General features: G+C 36.5%; 1 protein-coding gene across 1 annotated transcript; it reads right to left on the minus strand.

Moving 5' to 3' along the window:
- Positions 1 to 13,402: 13,402 nt before the first annotated feature.
- On the minus strand, positions 13,403 to 15,401 carry LOC101097210 (E3 ubiquitin-protein ligase RNF168-like). The gene is given in 1 exon segment (XM_045050625.1): positions 13,403 to 15,401. A coding segment is annotated over 1 exon segment (1,695 nt). The 5' UTR covers positions 15,136 to 15,401; the 3' UTR covers positions 13,403 to 13,440.
- Positions 15,402 to 18,040: the final 2,639 nt, after the last annotated feature.

An 18,040-nucleotide genomic window follows, 5' to 3' on the forward strand; every position in this document is an offset into this window, starting at 1 on the left:
AGTCAAATTTTGATTGAGAATGTGTTGAATTTATAAATTTAGAGAGAAAAGACATTTCAAAACTATTCATTCTCTAAGCCTATTTTTTGTTCCACTTTCATTTCTCTCAACCTGTGCAAGACATACATGTCTAATCATTAAATATAATCTGCAATTTTATTGTTTATGACCTTGTGGATTTTTTAAAATTTAATTTTCCAAATGTTTATTTATAGTACATAAAAATACAATGGCTATATATAATGAGCTTATATACTGTTTCTTTACTAAATTAACATATCAGTTCTATGAATTCTCTTGAAGATTCTGTAGTGTTTTCCTATGTATACAATTTCATCATCTGTAAACAATGACAGTTTTTCTTTATTTTTAATTATTATGCCTTGTGATTTCTTTTTATCATCTCATTATAGTGGGTAAGATGTCTAACAATGCTAAATAGAAATAGGGAAAGCAGATATCCATGGTTTGCTCCCTATCCGAGGGAGAAAATATTTCATCTTTCATCATTAAGCGTTATGCTACTTGTGGGCTTTTCATAGCTGCCCTTTATCAGGTTAAGGACATTTCCTTCTATTTCTAGTTACCAGAGGGTGTTTTAATCATAAATGTCTATTGAATTTTATCATGTTTTTTGGCATCTTTTTTCTGATGATTATATGGGCTGTCTCCTTTATTTGGCAATATGGTGCCTATACTGATTTATTTCTAAATGTCAAACCAACTATGCACTCTTAGGATCAGAACGATGAGTATTATTAGGCATAAGAAGGACATTAGCTATTAACAAAGAAGGCAATCCATCCAGAATTATGAATTCCAAACTGGCATGTACCTAACAACAGAACCTTAAAATTATCAACCAACCTGAATTGATATTTTTAAAACTCTCCATCCCAAAACAGTAAAATATACATTCTATTTGTGTTATTATTTTGTATATTTAATGCATTTTACTTTTTTCTATCAAGAACAAGAAAACATGAATCCAATGATAGATTTTGTCTCATATATTTTATGTGAATAATGAACATTTTATGGAACCAATCTGAAAATTAAAAATATACTAAGCAAGCTAAAGACTATATGAAATCTCCCTGTATTATTTTGTACAACTCATGCATATACACAGCTATTCCAAAATTGAGAGTTCAGTTAGAAAGCTTAGAAAACTCTACACCATTCTAAAGTGGCTAGAGCATGTCATATTGCAACCACCAGTGTATTAACTTCTCCATATCTTTGCCAGCATTTGGTGCTGTGACATTTTTCTGTAATTTTAGCCATTCTACAAGGTGTGTAATGATATATTATTGTGGTTTAATTTACATTTCCCTAGTGACTAAAGATGTTGAACATCTCTTCCTGTCCTTTATTTGCTATCGACATTATATTCTTCACTGAAATGTCTCATCATGTCTTTCTCTCATATTCTGACCAAACTGTTTGCTTTTTAACTATTGAGTTCTAAGTTCTTTATATATTCTAGGTACTAGACCTTTTTCAGAAAAGTGATTGGCAAATGTTCTCTCCAACTCCAAAGCTTATCTTTTAATCATATTAACAGGGTCTTTCACAAACCCAAAGTTTTTAGTTTTGGTTAAGTACAACTTACTGATCTAATTGTCCTTTTATGGATCATACCTTTGGTATCAAATCTAAAAATGCTTTGCCTAGTCTTAAATCCTAAAGGTTTTCTATGATTTCTTCTCCTAGAAGTTTTATAGTTTTATATTTTATATTAGGTCTATGATTCATTTTTTGTTAAGTTTTGTTTAAGACTTAGATACTCCCCCTCCTGCCCCCCACTCATGGAAGCCCAATTTAGTTGGGTATATTTGTGTTGGTTTATTTATGGATTCTCTATTTTGTTCCATTAATTATGTGACCTATAGCCTTGATCACTGTACTTACATATAGTAAGTTTCAAAATAGGCTGATTTCTCCCAAGTTTTTTTTTTTTTTCCGAGTGGTCTTAGATATTCTAGTACTTTCACCTTTCCATACACATTTTATAATCTTCCTGGGATTTTGATAGGAATTGCCTTAAACCTGTATATCAATTTGGAGAGAATGGACTTCTTTGCTATTCTGAGCCTTCCAATCTCTGGATATGGTATGTCTCTCCTTTTATTTACATCCTTGAGTTCTTTCACAATGTGTTGGTGTAAGCATGAGTCCTGGATAGGTTTTATTCAGTTTTCAACTAAGTATTCCCTTTTTTTTTTGAGCACTCACAAATGGGATTCTATTTTTAATTTCAAGGTTTAAATGTTCATTTCTAGTATAAAGAAATGGGATTGATTTTTCTGTGTTTATCTTGTATCTCATGAACTTGTTGAACTCATTTATTAGTTCTAGGAAGATTCTCTATTAGTAACTTTAGATATAGACAATCATATCATCTGCAAATATAGTTTTATTTCTTCATTTCTTATCTCTATGCCTTTTATTTCCACTTCTTGTCTTGTTGCACTAGCCAGAACTTCCATCACCCTGTTGAATAAGAGTGGGGAGAATGGACATCCTTGCTTTTTTACCAATGCTTAACAGGAAAGCATTTAATATTTTGCCATTAAGTATGTTAGCTGTCAGTTTTTACTACATACTCTACCAAGTTGAGAAAGCACTCCTCTATTCCTAGTTTGCTAAGAGCGTTTATCATAAATGAGCATTGATTTTTGTCAAATGCTTCTTCTGCACTGACTTATATAATTGTCATTTTTCTTTAGCCTGAATTTCATTAGTTCATTTTTTTAAATAGATTTTAAGTCTATTAAATCTATTTGAGCCCCACCCAAAGTGGGGCTCAAACTCACAAACCCAAGATCAAGAGTCACATGCTCTAGTGACTGAGCCAGCCAGGCACCTCTACACTGATTTAAAAAAAAAAATGTTTATTTATTTTGAGAGAGAGACAGGGGATGCGGAGAGGGAGGGAGGACACGTGTAGGGTAAGGGCAGAGAGAGGGAAACAGGGAGAAAAAGAGACAGAGAGGCGGGGGGGGGGGGGGGGGGAGCAGAGAATCCTCAGTGGGCTCCATGCTGACAGCAGAGAGCCTGATGTAGGGCTTCAACTCACGAACCATGAGATCATGACCTGAGCCAAAGTCGGATGTTTAACTGACTGAGCCACCCAGGTGCCCCCTTCTTTTCTGATATACACATTTCGTACTAGAAGATTCCCCCTGAGCATTGCTTTTGCTGTGTCCCACAAATTTTCAAGTGCTGCATTTTCATTTGTGTTCGGTTTATCCATTTTTTATCACCCATGATAGATACTTTGACCTATGGATAATTTACAAGTGTGCTGCTCAGTTTTCATGTATTTAGAGACTTTCCTGTTATCTTTCTGTTATTCTTTTTTAATGGCAATGTGGTCAAAGAACACATGATTTCAATTCTTTTAAATTTGCTGATGTTTGTTTTATGGTCCCAAATATAATCTATAGAGATATATGCTCCATGAAGACTTGAAAAGAATATATATATTTTGCCATTGTTGTGTTCAGTTTTGTATAAATGTCAATCAGATCCTGTTTGTTTCTGGTATTATTGAACTCTTTAATATCCTTGTTGATTTTATGTGTAGTCATTTTACACATTTTTGAGAAAAAGAAGTCTCCAATTATAAATGTGTTTTGTTTCTTTCTCCTTTCAGTTCTATCACTTACTGCTTCAAATGTATACTAATTTCCTATATTTTCTTATAACTCTGCATGTCAGAACTCCAAAATCTGTCTTCCTGGTCTGATCAAGATGTCAGCAGGATTGAGTTCCTTCAAGGCTCTAAAAGATGATCCATTTCCTTGCCCTTTCCAGCTTCTAGAGGCTTCCCTGATTACTTGGCTTGTGGTCTCAGTCAGCAATCACATCACTCTGACTGCTGGCTCCAGTATGACATCTCTGTATCTAACTTTGACTCTTCTGCCACCCTTTTTCCCTTATAAGGATCCACTGTGATTACATTGAGCCCACCCGGAAAACCAGAATAATCTCATTTAAAAGTTCCTAATTTCTCAATGTTTATACTAGCACTATCAACAACAGCCAAATTATGGAAAGAGCCCAAATGTCCATTGACTGACAAAAGGATAAAGAAGATGTGTATGTGTATATACACACATACATACACACACACACATACATACAATGGAGTATCACTCAGTGATCAAAAAGAACAAAATCTTACCATTTGCAACAAGCTGCATGGAACTAGAATGTATTACGCTAAGCGAAAAAGATGAGTATCATATGATTTCACTCATATGCGGAATTTAAGAAAAAAGACAGATGAACACAGGGGGACGGAAGGAAAAATAAGATCAAAACAAAGAGGGAGACAAACCATAAGAGACTCTTAAAGGCAGAGAACAAACTGAGAGTTGCTGGAGGAGAGGTAGGCGATGGAATGGGCTAAATGGGTAATAGGTATTAAGGAGGCCACTTGTTGGGACGAGCATTGGGTATTATAGGTAAGTGATGAATCACTGGGTTCTATTCCTGAAACCATTACTACACTATACGTTAAATAACTTGGACTTAAATTAAATAAATAAATACTCCTGGAGAAGAGAATAATGATAAGAAAAACAGTTCTTAATTTAACTGCCTTTGTAAAGTCCTTTTGGCCACATAAGGTAAGATGTTACCAGGTTATAGGCACTAGGACTTGGACCTCTTTGGGGGGCAATTATTCTGTCTATACAGTCCACCTTTTGACAAAGATACATGCCCATCCCACACAAAATACATTCACCCTAGCCCAAGGTCCCCAAAAGTATCAACCCATTACAGCATCAACTTAACTCCAAACTGTCCTCTAAGTCTTGCCAGCTTAAAGGTCCAAATTCTCAACATCTAAATCATCGAAATTAGTTATGGGTGAGACTGTGATTATAATTCACCCTGTGATATTTTTTATCTGCACCCATTAGCATTTCCAGGTTACCACCTTTTCAGCTTCAACTGTGGGATGTATAAGGCAAAAAGAGAACCCGAAGTACTCACCACCCTGCCTTTCATCAGGTCCTGAGGTCCCTAGCAGATCTGCCTTCTTACTTCATTCTTCTAGAGTCTTCCTATGTTTATTTATACATAGAAGCTGGAGTTTTTTAGTTGAATTTAGTGGGAATAATAGGACAAGTAGATCTACTCCATATACTTGGAATTTTAAGTCCAGAAAGCATATTCATAAAAGTTACCCAAGTTACTTTACATAGAACTATCTATTCTCGTGATTTTCCTGTCAAAGTCTATATAGCTATTTTTCTTCCCAACAAGGAGTTCTGGTTTGTTCCATTAGTCATCAGTATCTAAGTATATATTAAATTTTTGATCGATAGGATAAAAAACACTTTATCTCATCATAAGTACACTTCAGAGCATTTTGAAAAGGTAGATGGCAGGGAAATCATATTTAATTCATCCAGGTCTTTAATTTAAAGCATCTTGGTTAAGGGAAATCAAATTAATTTTTGAGAAATTTCTGTTATCTTTTGAATTTATCTAGAATTTATTCTGCAGATTAAGTTTTTAAAAATTATGGCCAATGCCAACTTACAGCTCCTCTAATCATTCATCATTAAATGAAAAAATGTAATAAAAATAGAATTACTGATAAAAGTAAGTGTCCCAATTTAGAGAGAAATGCCTTTTTTTCTTTTTTTTTTAAGGTTTGGCATAAGTTAGGCACATAGGCTAGAGGAATAACCCTTATTTGGGCTCACATTCTAAGAACGGATGCGTGAGTCACAAAATTTAGCCAATTAGAGTATACTGGGCACAAATTATTTTTCTAGTTCTTTAGATACCGAGCATGTGCCAATTATTACAGAATATATTAAGGCTCAGGCATAGTGTCCTGTTGTGTGTCAAAAAGCAGTGAGAGAATTTATGAAAAACACATTTTAAGTGTTAAAATTACAGATAAATATATTACCTAAAGCATTTTCCTTTAATTGTTTCGTTTTATTTTGAACAAGTCTTTAAACCTGCATAAATATTGCATGAGTAATAAAATGAATTCCCAGATACTCTTCACCTAGACTCAGTGTTAACACTTTGCCACATCTGCTCTCCTCATATATAATAACAAATATTATATCTCATATTCAAAAGAATATGTTTATAGATTGTGCTATTATGGTACAATAAATTTGATTATTGTTATTTAGTAGTTGTGCCGAGTTATAGAATTCAGTCATTTGTCAGCACCATGATGCTTTACCCGTTAATACTTTCCCACACATAGCCTTAAGAAACAGCAGTACTAGCATCAAATTCAGGACTTTAATACTAATGCAATATTGTCATCTAATATATTGTGCATATGTACAGAGTCAAACTTTGCCATTTGTACTAATGACGTTCTTTATATCATTATTCCCTCATGGTACTAGACATTGTCCTAGATCACCACCGCATTTAGGTGTCATGTCTCTGCAGTCTCTTTTTATATAAAAAAGTTCCCCAGTACTACAGAATAGAATATAGACCAATTATTTTGTCGAACAACCCTCAATTTATGTTTACCTAATGCCGTGTCATGTGGAGATCCAGGTTATGCATTTATGTCAGGGACATTACACATATTTTGTCTTGTTTCCTGTGCTTCATATCAGGAGCTGCTTGAGGTCTGTTTTTCTCATTATTAGTGATGCTAACTTTGATTACTTGGAATGCATGTACCCCTCAAGTCTTTTCACTGTAAATTTCCTTTGTAATTAATGAGAAATTGGGGGGAAGATATTATTAGCCCAGGCAAATATGCCGTTACCCAAACTTTTAGCTAACAGCATTAACATCCATTGATGATCTTATCTGAAATGACCATTGTCTGTGTCAATTCCTCTATATTTATTAAGTTGGCATTTGTGTGTGTGTGTCTTAGTACGGACTAATGAATTCTCATTTTAAACAACAGGTTATATTTAATTTCTGTCATTCATTTTATGACTCATTTTTCCTAAATTTGGCTTAGCCTCAGCTCCTTCAGGCTGGCTTGTACATTTTGTTGAAATGTCATTATGTTTTTTTAAGTGCTTCCTTAATTTATGGCACGAGAAGATGGCCCAGATGCATCTTGTATTTTCCTTCCTCCAGCCCTGGAACCAGCCATTTCCCTTTTTAACATGGAATGGTACTTAGAAACGAGTATCTCAATACTAATTACCACATTGGAATTTCTCACTCAATTCAGTGCCATGTATTTTTTTGCCTTGCCTTCTCCCAATTCATGTTATATTTCTTTCATTCTAAAAATGAGAGATATTGGCTTCCTGAAACATCAATATTTTATTTTTTCATTACTGAAATACATATAAAATTGTTTCAGAATTGCTATACCCCTGTCACTATGGAAAACAAATTTACATCAAAGAGTTCAAGATTTCTTTCCAGTTCTTTTTTGTATTTAGATTGAAGGCATATCATCAAAGTACTGTGTTCCAAATTATTTTGGTTAGTTTTATTTTCCTTCACTGTAACTTATGTTATTCACATTAAAAACAGTTATATTTATTTGTTTCAATTTACTTTTAGTGTTTAATCTATCCTTGTTGACTCAATTTTATTTTCCAATATGTAATACATTAACAAACTCCCAAAAGTAAAAGCTGTACAAAAATATACTCAGAAAGCTGTCACTCCCTCTTGTATCCATTCCACCCTGATATTACCCACCCTCATAAATAACTAATCTCATGAGGTTTTGTTCCACATTCCTGTGATTCTTCTTGCAAAAATAAGCAGATACATTCTTACCCTCACCTCTATCTTACACGAAGGTATCATGTACTAAATGCTTTTTTGAACGTCAGGGTTTTTTTCATGTAACAACATATCCTGAAAACCACACCATATCAATTCCTGGAGATACTCCTCATTCTTTTCTACAACCCTGTAATATTCCATTGTGTAGATGTACTATAAATAGTTTATTCAGTCATCTCCTGTGGATGGGAATTTAGTTGTTTCCAAAATTTTACAATGGCAAATAATGCTGGAATCAATAACTTAATATATATTTATTTTTGTAGTGTTAGAGGTGTAAAATACTTTAAAATTTGGTTTACTTACAAGGTCTATAAGAGAAATATATCTTGGGTTGCTACTATTACAATTTTAAGAATTCCATGGGGCGCCTGGGTGGCGCAGTCGGTTAAGTGTCCGACTTCAGCCAGGTCACGATCTCGCGGTCCGGGAGTTCGAGCCCCGCGTCAGGCTCTGGGCTGATGGCTCAGAGCCTGGAGCCTGTTTCTGATTCTATGTCTCCCTCTCTCTCTGCCCCTCCCCCGTTCATGCTCTGTCTCTCTCTGTCCCAAAAAATAAATAAACGTTGAAAAAAAAATTAAAAAAAAAAAAAAAAGAATTCCAAACCAAATAACCACAACAGTAACACTGCTCAGGCATTTGCAATCCTAAATCTATCCAAAAATAGACAAGGAGGGGGCACCTGGGTGGTTCAGTCAGTTAAGCGTCCAACTCTTGGTTTCCGCTCAGGTCAGGCTCTCTGCTGTCAGCGTGAAGCCTGTTTCGGATCCTCTGTGTCCCTCTATGTCCCTTCCCCACTCATGTGCATGCTTGCATGCTCTCTCAGAAAAGAAATAAACATTAAAAAAAAAAAACAGACAAGGAGGAGTGAGGTATACGGAGACCAAAATATCAGCTTTATCACTAATGAGTCTGAAGTGAAGAAGCTGCTTGTGACAGAGGGTTTTGGTGCCTCAGGCCAAACCTCTTTGCCTCTAACTTCAGCTGCACCTCTTTTAAGTACCCTTTGTATCTTAACATCCCACCTCAATTACCCATGGTGTCTGCAAAGCCATTACTTACTTACTCAGCAATCCAGTACAGCAGCCAGGAGGTGTGAAAGTCCCTAGGGGTAAACCCTCAATGAACTAAGACAGGAATTGGTGGATAAAGGCTGCATGCTAGAGGGACAATTCTAAGTATACTCTACACAGTTTCTCAGAGGGCCACCGAAGAGATTGAACACATCATTTAACCAGTTCAATAACACGTTTCTTATTGATTTTTCTTCCTCCACTGTCCCATTATACTCATTCCTTCACTCCTGTTCCTGGAGTCCACTCCCAAATACGTTACCTGCACCCGAGTCCTTGTCTGAGGCTCTGCTTTGGAAGAGAAACTGAATTAAGACACTTGCTTAGACACACAGTAATTAAATGCAATACCAATGTTAGACTGATTTACAGGCCCAAGCAGGCCATGCAGACCACTGTGATACCTATGATGCGGATTCCTATCCCAGTAAAATGTTTGGCATGGATGAGAACACAATGAGCGAAGCGCCTCACTTAGCCTAAAAGACACAAGACTGCTTTGCTCACGCACTGTTGTTTTCCCCCAATTCTGCCATCACAGAGTTTTTATCATAATGGATATTGTACTTTGTCAAATGATTTTTCTGCATCTATTGAAATGATCATATGGTTCTTATCCTTTCTCTTACTGATGTGATATATCACACTGATTGATTTGTAAATACTGAACCACGCTTGCAACCCAGGAATAAATCCCAGTTGATCACAGTGAACGATGTCCAACAGACACATGGAAAGATGCTCATCATCACTCATCATCAGGAAAATGCAAATCAAAACTACAATGAGATATCGCCTGGCAGCAGAGTGGCTAAAATCAACAACACAAGAAACAACAGGTGTTGGTGAGGATATAGATTAAGAAAAACACTCATGCACTGCTGGTGGGAATACAAACTGGTACAGCCACTGTGGAAGATAGTATGGAGGTTCTTCAAAAAGGTAAAAATAAAACTACTTTGTGGTCCATCAATCACGCTACGGGGTATTTACCAGAGAATACAAGAACACTAATTCAAAGGGATACATGCACCCCTATGTTTATAGCAGCATTATTTATAATAGCCAAGATATGGAAGCAGCCTGAGTGACCATCAGTTAATGAATGGATAAAGAAGATATGTAATATACATACAATGGAATATTATTCAGTCATAAGAAGGAAAAAAAAGAAAGTTTGCCATTTGCAATGACATGGATGGAGCTAGAGAGTATAATCCTAAATGAAGTCAATCAGAGAAAGACAAATACCATATGATTTCACTCACTCATATGTGGAACTTAAGAAACAAAACAAAGGAACAAAGGGGAAAAATAGAGACAGATCAAGAAACAAACTTTTTTTTAATGTTTACCTATTTTTGAGACACAGAGAGAGACAGAGCATGAGCAGGGGAAGGGCAGAGGGAGATACACACACAGAATGTGAAGCAGGCTCCAGGCTTTGAGCTGTCAGCACAGAGCCTGACGCGGGGCTTGAACTCACAAGCTGTGAGATCATGACTCGAGCTGAAGTTGGACACTTAACCAAATGAGCCACCCAGGAGCCCCGACAAACTGTGAATTATAGAGAACAAATTGATGGTTACCATAGGGGTGGGAGGGGCAGGATGGGTTAAATAGGTGATGGGGATTAAGGAGGGCACTTGTAATGAGCACCGGATGATACAGGGAATTGCTGAATCACTGTATCATTCACCTGAAACAAATATAATGCTTTGTGCTAACTGTACTGGAATTGAAATAAAAACTTAAAAAAGACCTGACAAACATGAACACAATACTTAATGGCCTTAATTAATATAACTGAAGAAATCCTAAAAGGGTACTTGCAAATTGAATCCAGCAACACGTTAACAAACACAATCACATGTGATACGCTTTCTTAAAATAATGTAATGCGGTTCAGTATTAGAAAGGCTATGGATTATATCATTATGCCATAGAAAAATTATGGTTATTCAGTTGGAGGTTGAAGGGGCAATTGATGAAATTCCCATTCATGTTTTGAAAATTCAGAAAGCCAGAAGGTTATAAACATGATGGCTTACAGATTTCTCATTTATACAGATTTATGTATTTATGTTTATCTATACATATTTTAATATATATTTTATGTCATGTATCTTTCATATATATTTCTTATGCTAAATGTTAAAGCAATAAATGCCTTCCCTCTAGAGTCAAGAATATGAGAAATATGATCATTTTTATTACCTTTAACACTACTTAAGTTTTAAGACCAGATATGGGTTATAAATCCAGAAAAAGAACAGACAACATCATCATTTTTTGAAAAATAGAACACTACCAGTCTTAGAAGTACAACAAAAATTGAATGAAACATATTTAAATTATGAAAATAGCGATATGAGACTGAGTTACATAATAAGTATACAAACTGCAAGCATGGCAGAAAAAAAACTAGTTAGAAGGTATAATGGAAAATCTATTGTCTTCAGATTTAAACAATAAAATATAAAGTGTCTAAGAGTAAACTAGATAAAATGAGCAGGACCTATGAGCAGAAAACTATAAAACTTGACTAAATACCATAATGAACACTTACATACATTGAAGAGAGACACCATGTTGTCGGTTACAAAGACTAAATATTTTAAACTTGCCAACTCTCTCCGAAGTATTTTCTAAATCAAATATAACAGCAAGAAGCTAGGCATTTTTAGTTCAAATTTTGCAGAATGTTCACTTAGATCAATCAGGAAGCAAGAACAAATAAGAAATATTTTTAAAGCAAGACTTGTGTAATCAGATACCACAGTGTGTTAAGTAGAGTAGTTAAACTCAGTGGTACTATTTTGGGAAAAGACAAATGAAACAAGGTAAAAATTCTAAGGGAAATGTGTATTTAATAACTCATGACGTTAATGTAAACCGAACCAATAAAGAAACAAAAGGCACTCTAATAAATAAAGCTGAGGAAGCACTAATGCGGCAAAGTAGGTTGATCTCTGCTTAACTGCAAGATAAATTACAAGCAAATGAATGATCTGCGATTTTGCATACAACCTTATAATTTCTAGAAAACTAGCATATTTCTCAGATCCAGTGGATCTTTTGCAGCTAAAGACAAAGAGAGAAACCAGTTTTTCTTTAAACATAAATACTTTTTTTTAGCTCCAGGACATTTTATTGTATTTTTATTTTAAAAGGACAGAGAACTAGAGATCAGCAGAAATGCTGTTAAAACTGCTGTTTGCTTAAAGTCGTTCATATTAATAAACAAGAGATTAAGTCTCTGAGTTGAATTTGACAAAATGAAATCACTGCCTTCTGATTTAACTTTCAGGGGTAAGACAGCAAAACCCAAGCATCAGACTTTCTTTTTCTGTCCATCAACACAAATAACAGTATCAATACAAATGATAGTATAAAGAAATAGACACATAGTTATGTCTCAGGTCTCACAACATGAGATACTATATTTAACTCCTAAAGTAAATTCCCATTTTTTTCCTGGGATAGCAGATTAAGAGAAATGTTAACTCCCCCAACTTCAGGTAATTTAGTAACTGATTTTGATTTGCCACCAGATCCAGATACTATGGTGTGAAAAACTAAAACACCCAAATGTTTTCCATGTCATTTAGCAAAGATAGGAGGAAGGAGAATCCTCTGCCAAAACTCACCTGCTACTCCACCTTGACCCCTTTTCTGATTATTCCCTCAGTTCCAGTGTTTCTAAATTGTCAATCCACCCCACTGAGCCTTACCCCAACTTTTAACTCCTTTTGCAACAAGAGACTAGTTTCCTTTGTCAACTAATTTCTAATTTTCCAGGAAACTCTTATTTTTCTGATCTCACATTAATCATAAACCATTTTAAATGGAAGAAATTGCTATAATGCTTAAAATAATTCAAGTCAAACTGAAAACTAGATTCCTTTGGTGTTATGGAAGATACGTTTCAAGCGTTCTGCAAATATATGGGAAAGTTAGCAGGAGAACTTACCCTTCCTGGATTCCTAACTACTTGGTATAGTATTATAATCTTGCTTTGATTACTAGCTAGGATAAAAAGGGAAAGAAGCAAAGGCCAAAAAGCATGCATTTTTTTGAAAGAAAATGGCACTTGAAGATTTCTCGGGAGTTCGCCAAGGCTTTTTATATTCATAAGGATTGTCAAACTTAGTACATCACAGTTATTTAAAAGGAAAAGATTGGGACTCCTGATTACCACTGAGTTTGGCAGAAACGCATGTGTATATTCGTCCCTCATAATCACAGTCCTTTTTTTTTTTAATTTTTTTTTAACATTTGTTTTTGAGACAGAGAGAGACAGAGCATGAACGGGGGAGGGGCAGAGAGAGGGAGACACAGAATCTGAAACAGGCTCCAGGCTCTGAGCTGTCAGCACAGAGCCCGACGCGGGGCTCGAACTCACAGACCGCGAGATCATGACCTGAGCCGAAGTCGGCCGCTTAACCGACTGAGCCACCCAGGCGCCCCAACACAGTCCTTTTATTAAGGACAGGGAATGTGACCACAGAGCAGAATTAATGAAACAATTTATAAAGACTCTCCGACCAAAAAGAGATGATCACAATCCAGCTTTACTAGATTTACTCACACATTACTTTCCATACCTCTGAAACATCTGAAAAATACTTGTCTGTGACTTACTAGATGGTAGGGAATGAGCCCTTTTAGATACATTACAATTATCTGTAGAAGGATTTGGTATCTTTCTCCTGTTAACATTAACTGAATGTTTCAACTGGATCTTAAGAGATGGCTGTCAGTTTTCATTTTCTGAGCCTCTCCGAGATTTTAAATGCTCTCTATCAGTCTGTTTTTTGAACTTCTGGTCTTTGGAATACTTCCTCTGCCCACTTCGCAATTTGTCTGGAAGTGAAGATATAGGACGTAGCTGATATTCATCTGGGGACCCTTTTTGCCGGTTGGGTTTCATTTGTTCTTTGTCTATTTCTTGCTGAAGCTGATATGCAAAAAACCAGTCCTGCTCTTCCTGTTTATTTCTCTCAGAAGGCAAGCATTCCAAATCTATGACATTCTCGGTAACGTTGATTTCTGTTTCCTCTGGAGCTGTGGAAGCTTTGGGGAACATTTTCTTTCTTTTTGCAGAAATGCATGGATCCGTGACTGCTTCAAACAAAGATTCCTGGTTTTTTCCTTTGGAAATATCTTCACTGATCAGTAGGCAATCGTCTTCATTTTCTGTGTCAACTTTGTTACTTTCAATTATCTGTGTCATACCTGATACAGTGCATGCACTCTCTGTTTCTCCAAAGCAGGGAACTCTGGCTTCAGGTCCCTTGTTATTTAGGACATGTAACTCTTTATCACGATTGCTTCGTGTCATTTTAATTTTTTGTTGAAGGCACCATTCTCTACCGTTGTCATGCAACTGAGGTACAGGTGACTCTACTGAAGACTGTGCAGCCTGTTCTTTAATGTCCATGGATAGTTGTGGAAAAACTGTTGGCATATCTTCTTCACTTACTGTATCTTGCCACACAGGGCTTTTTACCACAGTATGGTCAGTTTCCTTGGACATGGAGACATTCCTGCTTTCTTGGGCAACTTCAGACCGTGATGTTGACCCAAACTGAAATTTAGGTGAGAAGTATGTCTGAATATCTCCAGTGTTGGTGTTTCTCTTCTTACTTTTCTTTGGATACTTGGCTGTGACCGTACCAGGTTTTGTGGAATTCAAAGGAGAAGCCAAGTCCTTTCTGTCACAGTAATTAAGATTAAAGCTTAGCTTTCTTGCTAGTTCTTCATCACTTTTCAGTTGTTCCTCCAGCTCTTTCTGCCTTTTTTGTGACTGCCGTCTTTCCTCCTCTTCTTCTTCTGCCAATAATCTCTGTATGTATTCTTTACTCATTTTTTCTTCATTTTCTTCAATGGCTCGTCGCTCTGCCTCCATCTTTCTTACCTCCTCTTCATATTCTTTTCTCAATTCCCCGGGCTTACTTAATAAGTGAACTGGCTTAAAGTCATCAACCATCTCCTCTGATTTCTGCCCAGCCATTCTAAGCCTGCATTCTTCTGGATAGTGTTTTTGAATTATCTGCCACAGTTCCTGGTTGACAAGAGAATTTCTTCGGGCATGGTACCGGGTCCACGAAGAGATCCGGCGGCGACAGAAAGGACAGCATAAACTTGCCTTTTCGATAGTTGACTGGAAACATTCATTACAGAGTGTGTGGTTACAAGGCAGAGTTACGGGCTCGATTAAGATTTCCAGACAGATGAGGCACTGGCATTCCGACAAGGAAGGGATGCCGTTTTGGGGCGCGGCCATTTTAATACGCTAAAAAGTTACATTCGGCATCAATACCAGCTGAGGAGGCTTCCTCATCTCAGTGAGGCCAGGTCCAAGACTGCCCACGCACAAAGCTTCGGGACCCCAACTCCACGAAAAACACTGTTTTCCGCCCGGGGGGCCAGAGCACGGCTCCCGTTTGACCGTTAGCGTGTGGCCAACACACAAAGGAGCTATGGGATGACGCAAGCGTCCGGCCTCTGTGCGCCTGAGCCCACGCCCCCCTTTCTTGCGTCAGCCGTGAAGCCTAATGTTTGCGACAGTGCCGTAGCAACCCAACGAGGGCTAGTGACCAAAAAACATTTAGCTTCATAATATCAGTTTTTTAAATTTAGAAGAAAAAATGAACAAAAATAACAAAATGGATGCCAGGGAAATCTTTGAAAAATGACAAGGGATAAATATTTTCACATATAAATAATTCTTTTTTTTTTTTTCCAACGTTTATTTATTTTGGGGACAGAGAGAGACAGAGCATGAACGGGGGAGGGGCAGAGAGAGACGGAGACACAGAATCGGAAACAGGCTCCAGGTTCTGAGCCATCAGCCCAAAGCCTGACGCAGGGCTCGAACTCACGGACCGCGAGATCGTGACCTGGCTGAAGTCGGACGCTTAACCGACTGCGCCACCCAGGCGCCCCTCACATATAAATAATTCTTAAAATGATAAATATCCCCCAATTGAAAAAAAAGGGCACATAACATTAATGGTCAATCAACAAAGGAAAAACTATAATGGCCAATTAAAAAAAATGTTTTTCCATCTCACTAATACTAGAGTCAATTAAGCTATTTTATCTCCATTCATTCATTCATTCATTCATTCAAAATACATTCATCTGGGGGGCCTGGGGGGCTCAGTCGGTTAAACATTCGACTGGTATTTTCAGCTCAGGTCATGATCTCACAGCTCGTGGGTTCAAGCCCTGCCTCAGGCTCTGTGCTGACAGCACCGACCCTGCATGGGGTTCATTCTCTCTTTCTTTCTCTCTCTCTCTCACTCTCTCTGACCCTCTCCAATTTACATGCTCTCTCTCTCAAAATAAGTAAATAAACTAAAAAAAAACCACAAAATACATTAATCTAGGACCCATTTTATGCCAAGTACTTTTGTGGGTCACTAAGAACAGAGAACTGTATGAGACATTACCCATGACTTTATGAAAAAGAGACAGGGGTGCCTGGGTGGCTGAGCCGGTCAGGCATCTGACTCTTGGTTTTGGCTCAGGTCATAATTTCATGGTTTGTGGCATCGAGCCTCACGTTGGGCTCTGTGATGATAGCATGAAGCCTACTTGGGATTCTCTCTCTCCTTCTCTCTCTGCACCTCCTCATGCTCTCTCTCTCTCTCTCAAAACAAGGAAACTTTGAAAAAAACAGAAAAACAGAAACTAATCAAATAAGAAAACAACAGCGTGACTTCAGATATTGATAAATACATAACAAATACCAAGTATGCTAAATTTATAGAGAGCCGCTGGGAATACTATTAGCATGCAAGAAAAACAGATATGATCTTTTCAAAGACTAATTTGGCAATCTGTATTAATAGTTTTGAAATTTTTATACCTTTTTAAAATCTTTTACCTGGAAATAATTTAAGAACCCCAAGAACTAAAAAACATAGTAAAGTATTCCTATGATAGTTTCTCCTACCTTTCCCCAATGATAACATCTTACATAGTCATACTAAAATATCAAAACCAGGAAATTGACATTGGTACAATACTATTAACTCAATTATAGGCCTTATTTAAATATCTTTAGTTTTTACATGTATTCATCTGTGTTTTTGGTGCGTAGTACTATGAAAGTTTTTCACCTGTATAGATTCACGTAACCACTACCACAATCAGGATACAGAAATGTTCCATCACCACAAAAACTCCCCAGTCATATCCCCCTTATAGTTTCATGTCTTCCCATTCTAACCCGGACCACCAATGATCAATTCTCCATCACCATCATTTTGTTATTCTGAGAGTATTATATAAATGGAATCATACACTATATAATCTCGTGAGATTGGCTTTTTTCTTGACTCAGCATAATGCCCTAAAGATCCATCCAAGTTTTTGTGGGTATCAAAAATTGGTCTCTCTTCATGGCTGAGTTATATCCTCGTTATATGGGTGAACAAGTTTCTTCACCCATTCACCCATCAAAGGGCATCTGGGTTATTTCCAGTATGGGGCTATTACAAATAAAGCTGCCATGAATATTCGTGTGCACAATTTCACAATTGTGATTACTGGGTCCTATGACATGTAAATAGCATAACTTTATAAGAAACTGCTGCACTGTTTTCAGAGGGTTGTGGCATTTTACATTTCCATCAACAATCTATGTCAGATTCAGTTTTTTCACATCCTGCCAGCATTTGGTGGTCACTATCTTCTGTTTTAGTCTTTCTGATTAATGTGCACTGATATCATGCCTTTTATTTGCATTTACCTAATGCCTAATGTCCCTGAACATATTTTTATGTGCTCATTTACCCTCTGTATATCCTCTCTGGTTAAATGTCTGGTCACCTTTTTTGCATATTTTCCAATGGGAATATGATCTTATTATTGAGTTTAAAGCTATTCATATATATGGTGGATATAAGTCCTATGTCAAATATGTTACTTGTGAAATTTCTTAGTCAGTAGCTTGTCTTTTCATCCTCTTAATACATTCCCTTACAGAGTAAAAGTTTAAAACTTTTGATAAAGACCAATTTGTCTTTTTTATTTTCTCTTATGGATTGCACTTTTGGTGTCATGCCTAAAAATTCTGCTGAACCAAAATTATAAATATTTCCTCCTGCATTTTCCTATGAAAATTTAAAAGTTTTATACTTTACATTTATTTTTTTAAGTTTTATAGTTAACATTTAGAT

Source organism: Felis catus, chromosome X, assembly GCF_018350175.1.
Source record: "Felis catus isolate Fca126 chromosome X, F.catus_Fca126_mat1.0, whole genome shotgun sequence".
Taxonomy (NCBI): Eukaryota; Metazoa; Chordata; class Mammalia; order Carnivora; family Felidae; genus Felis; species Felis catus.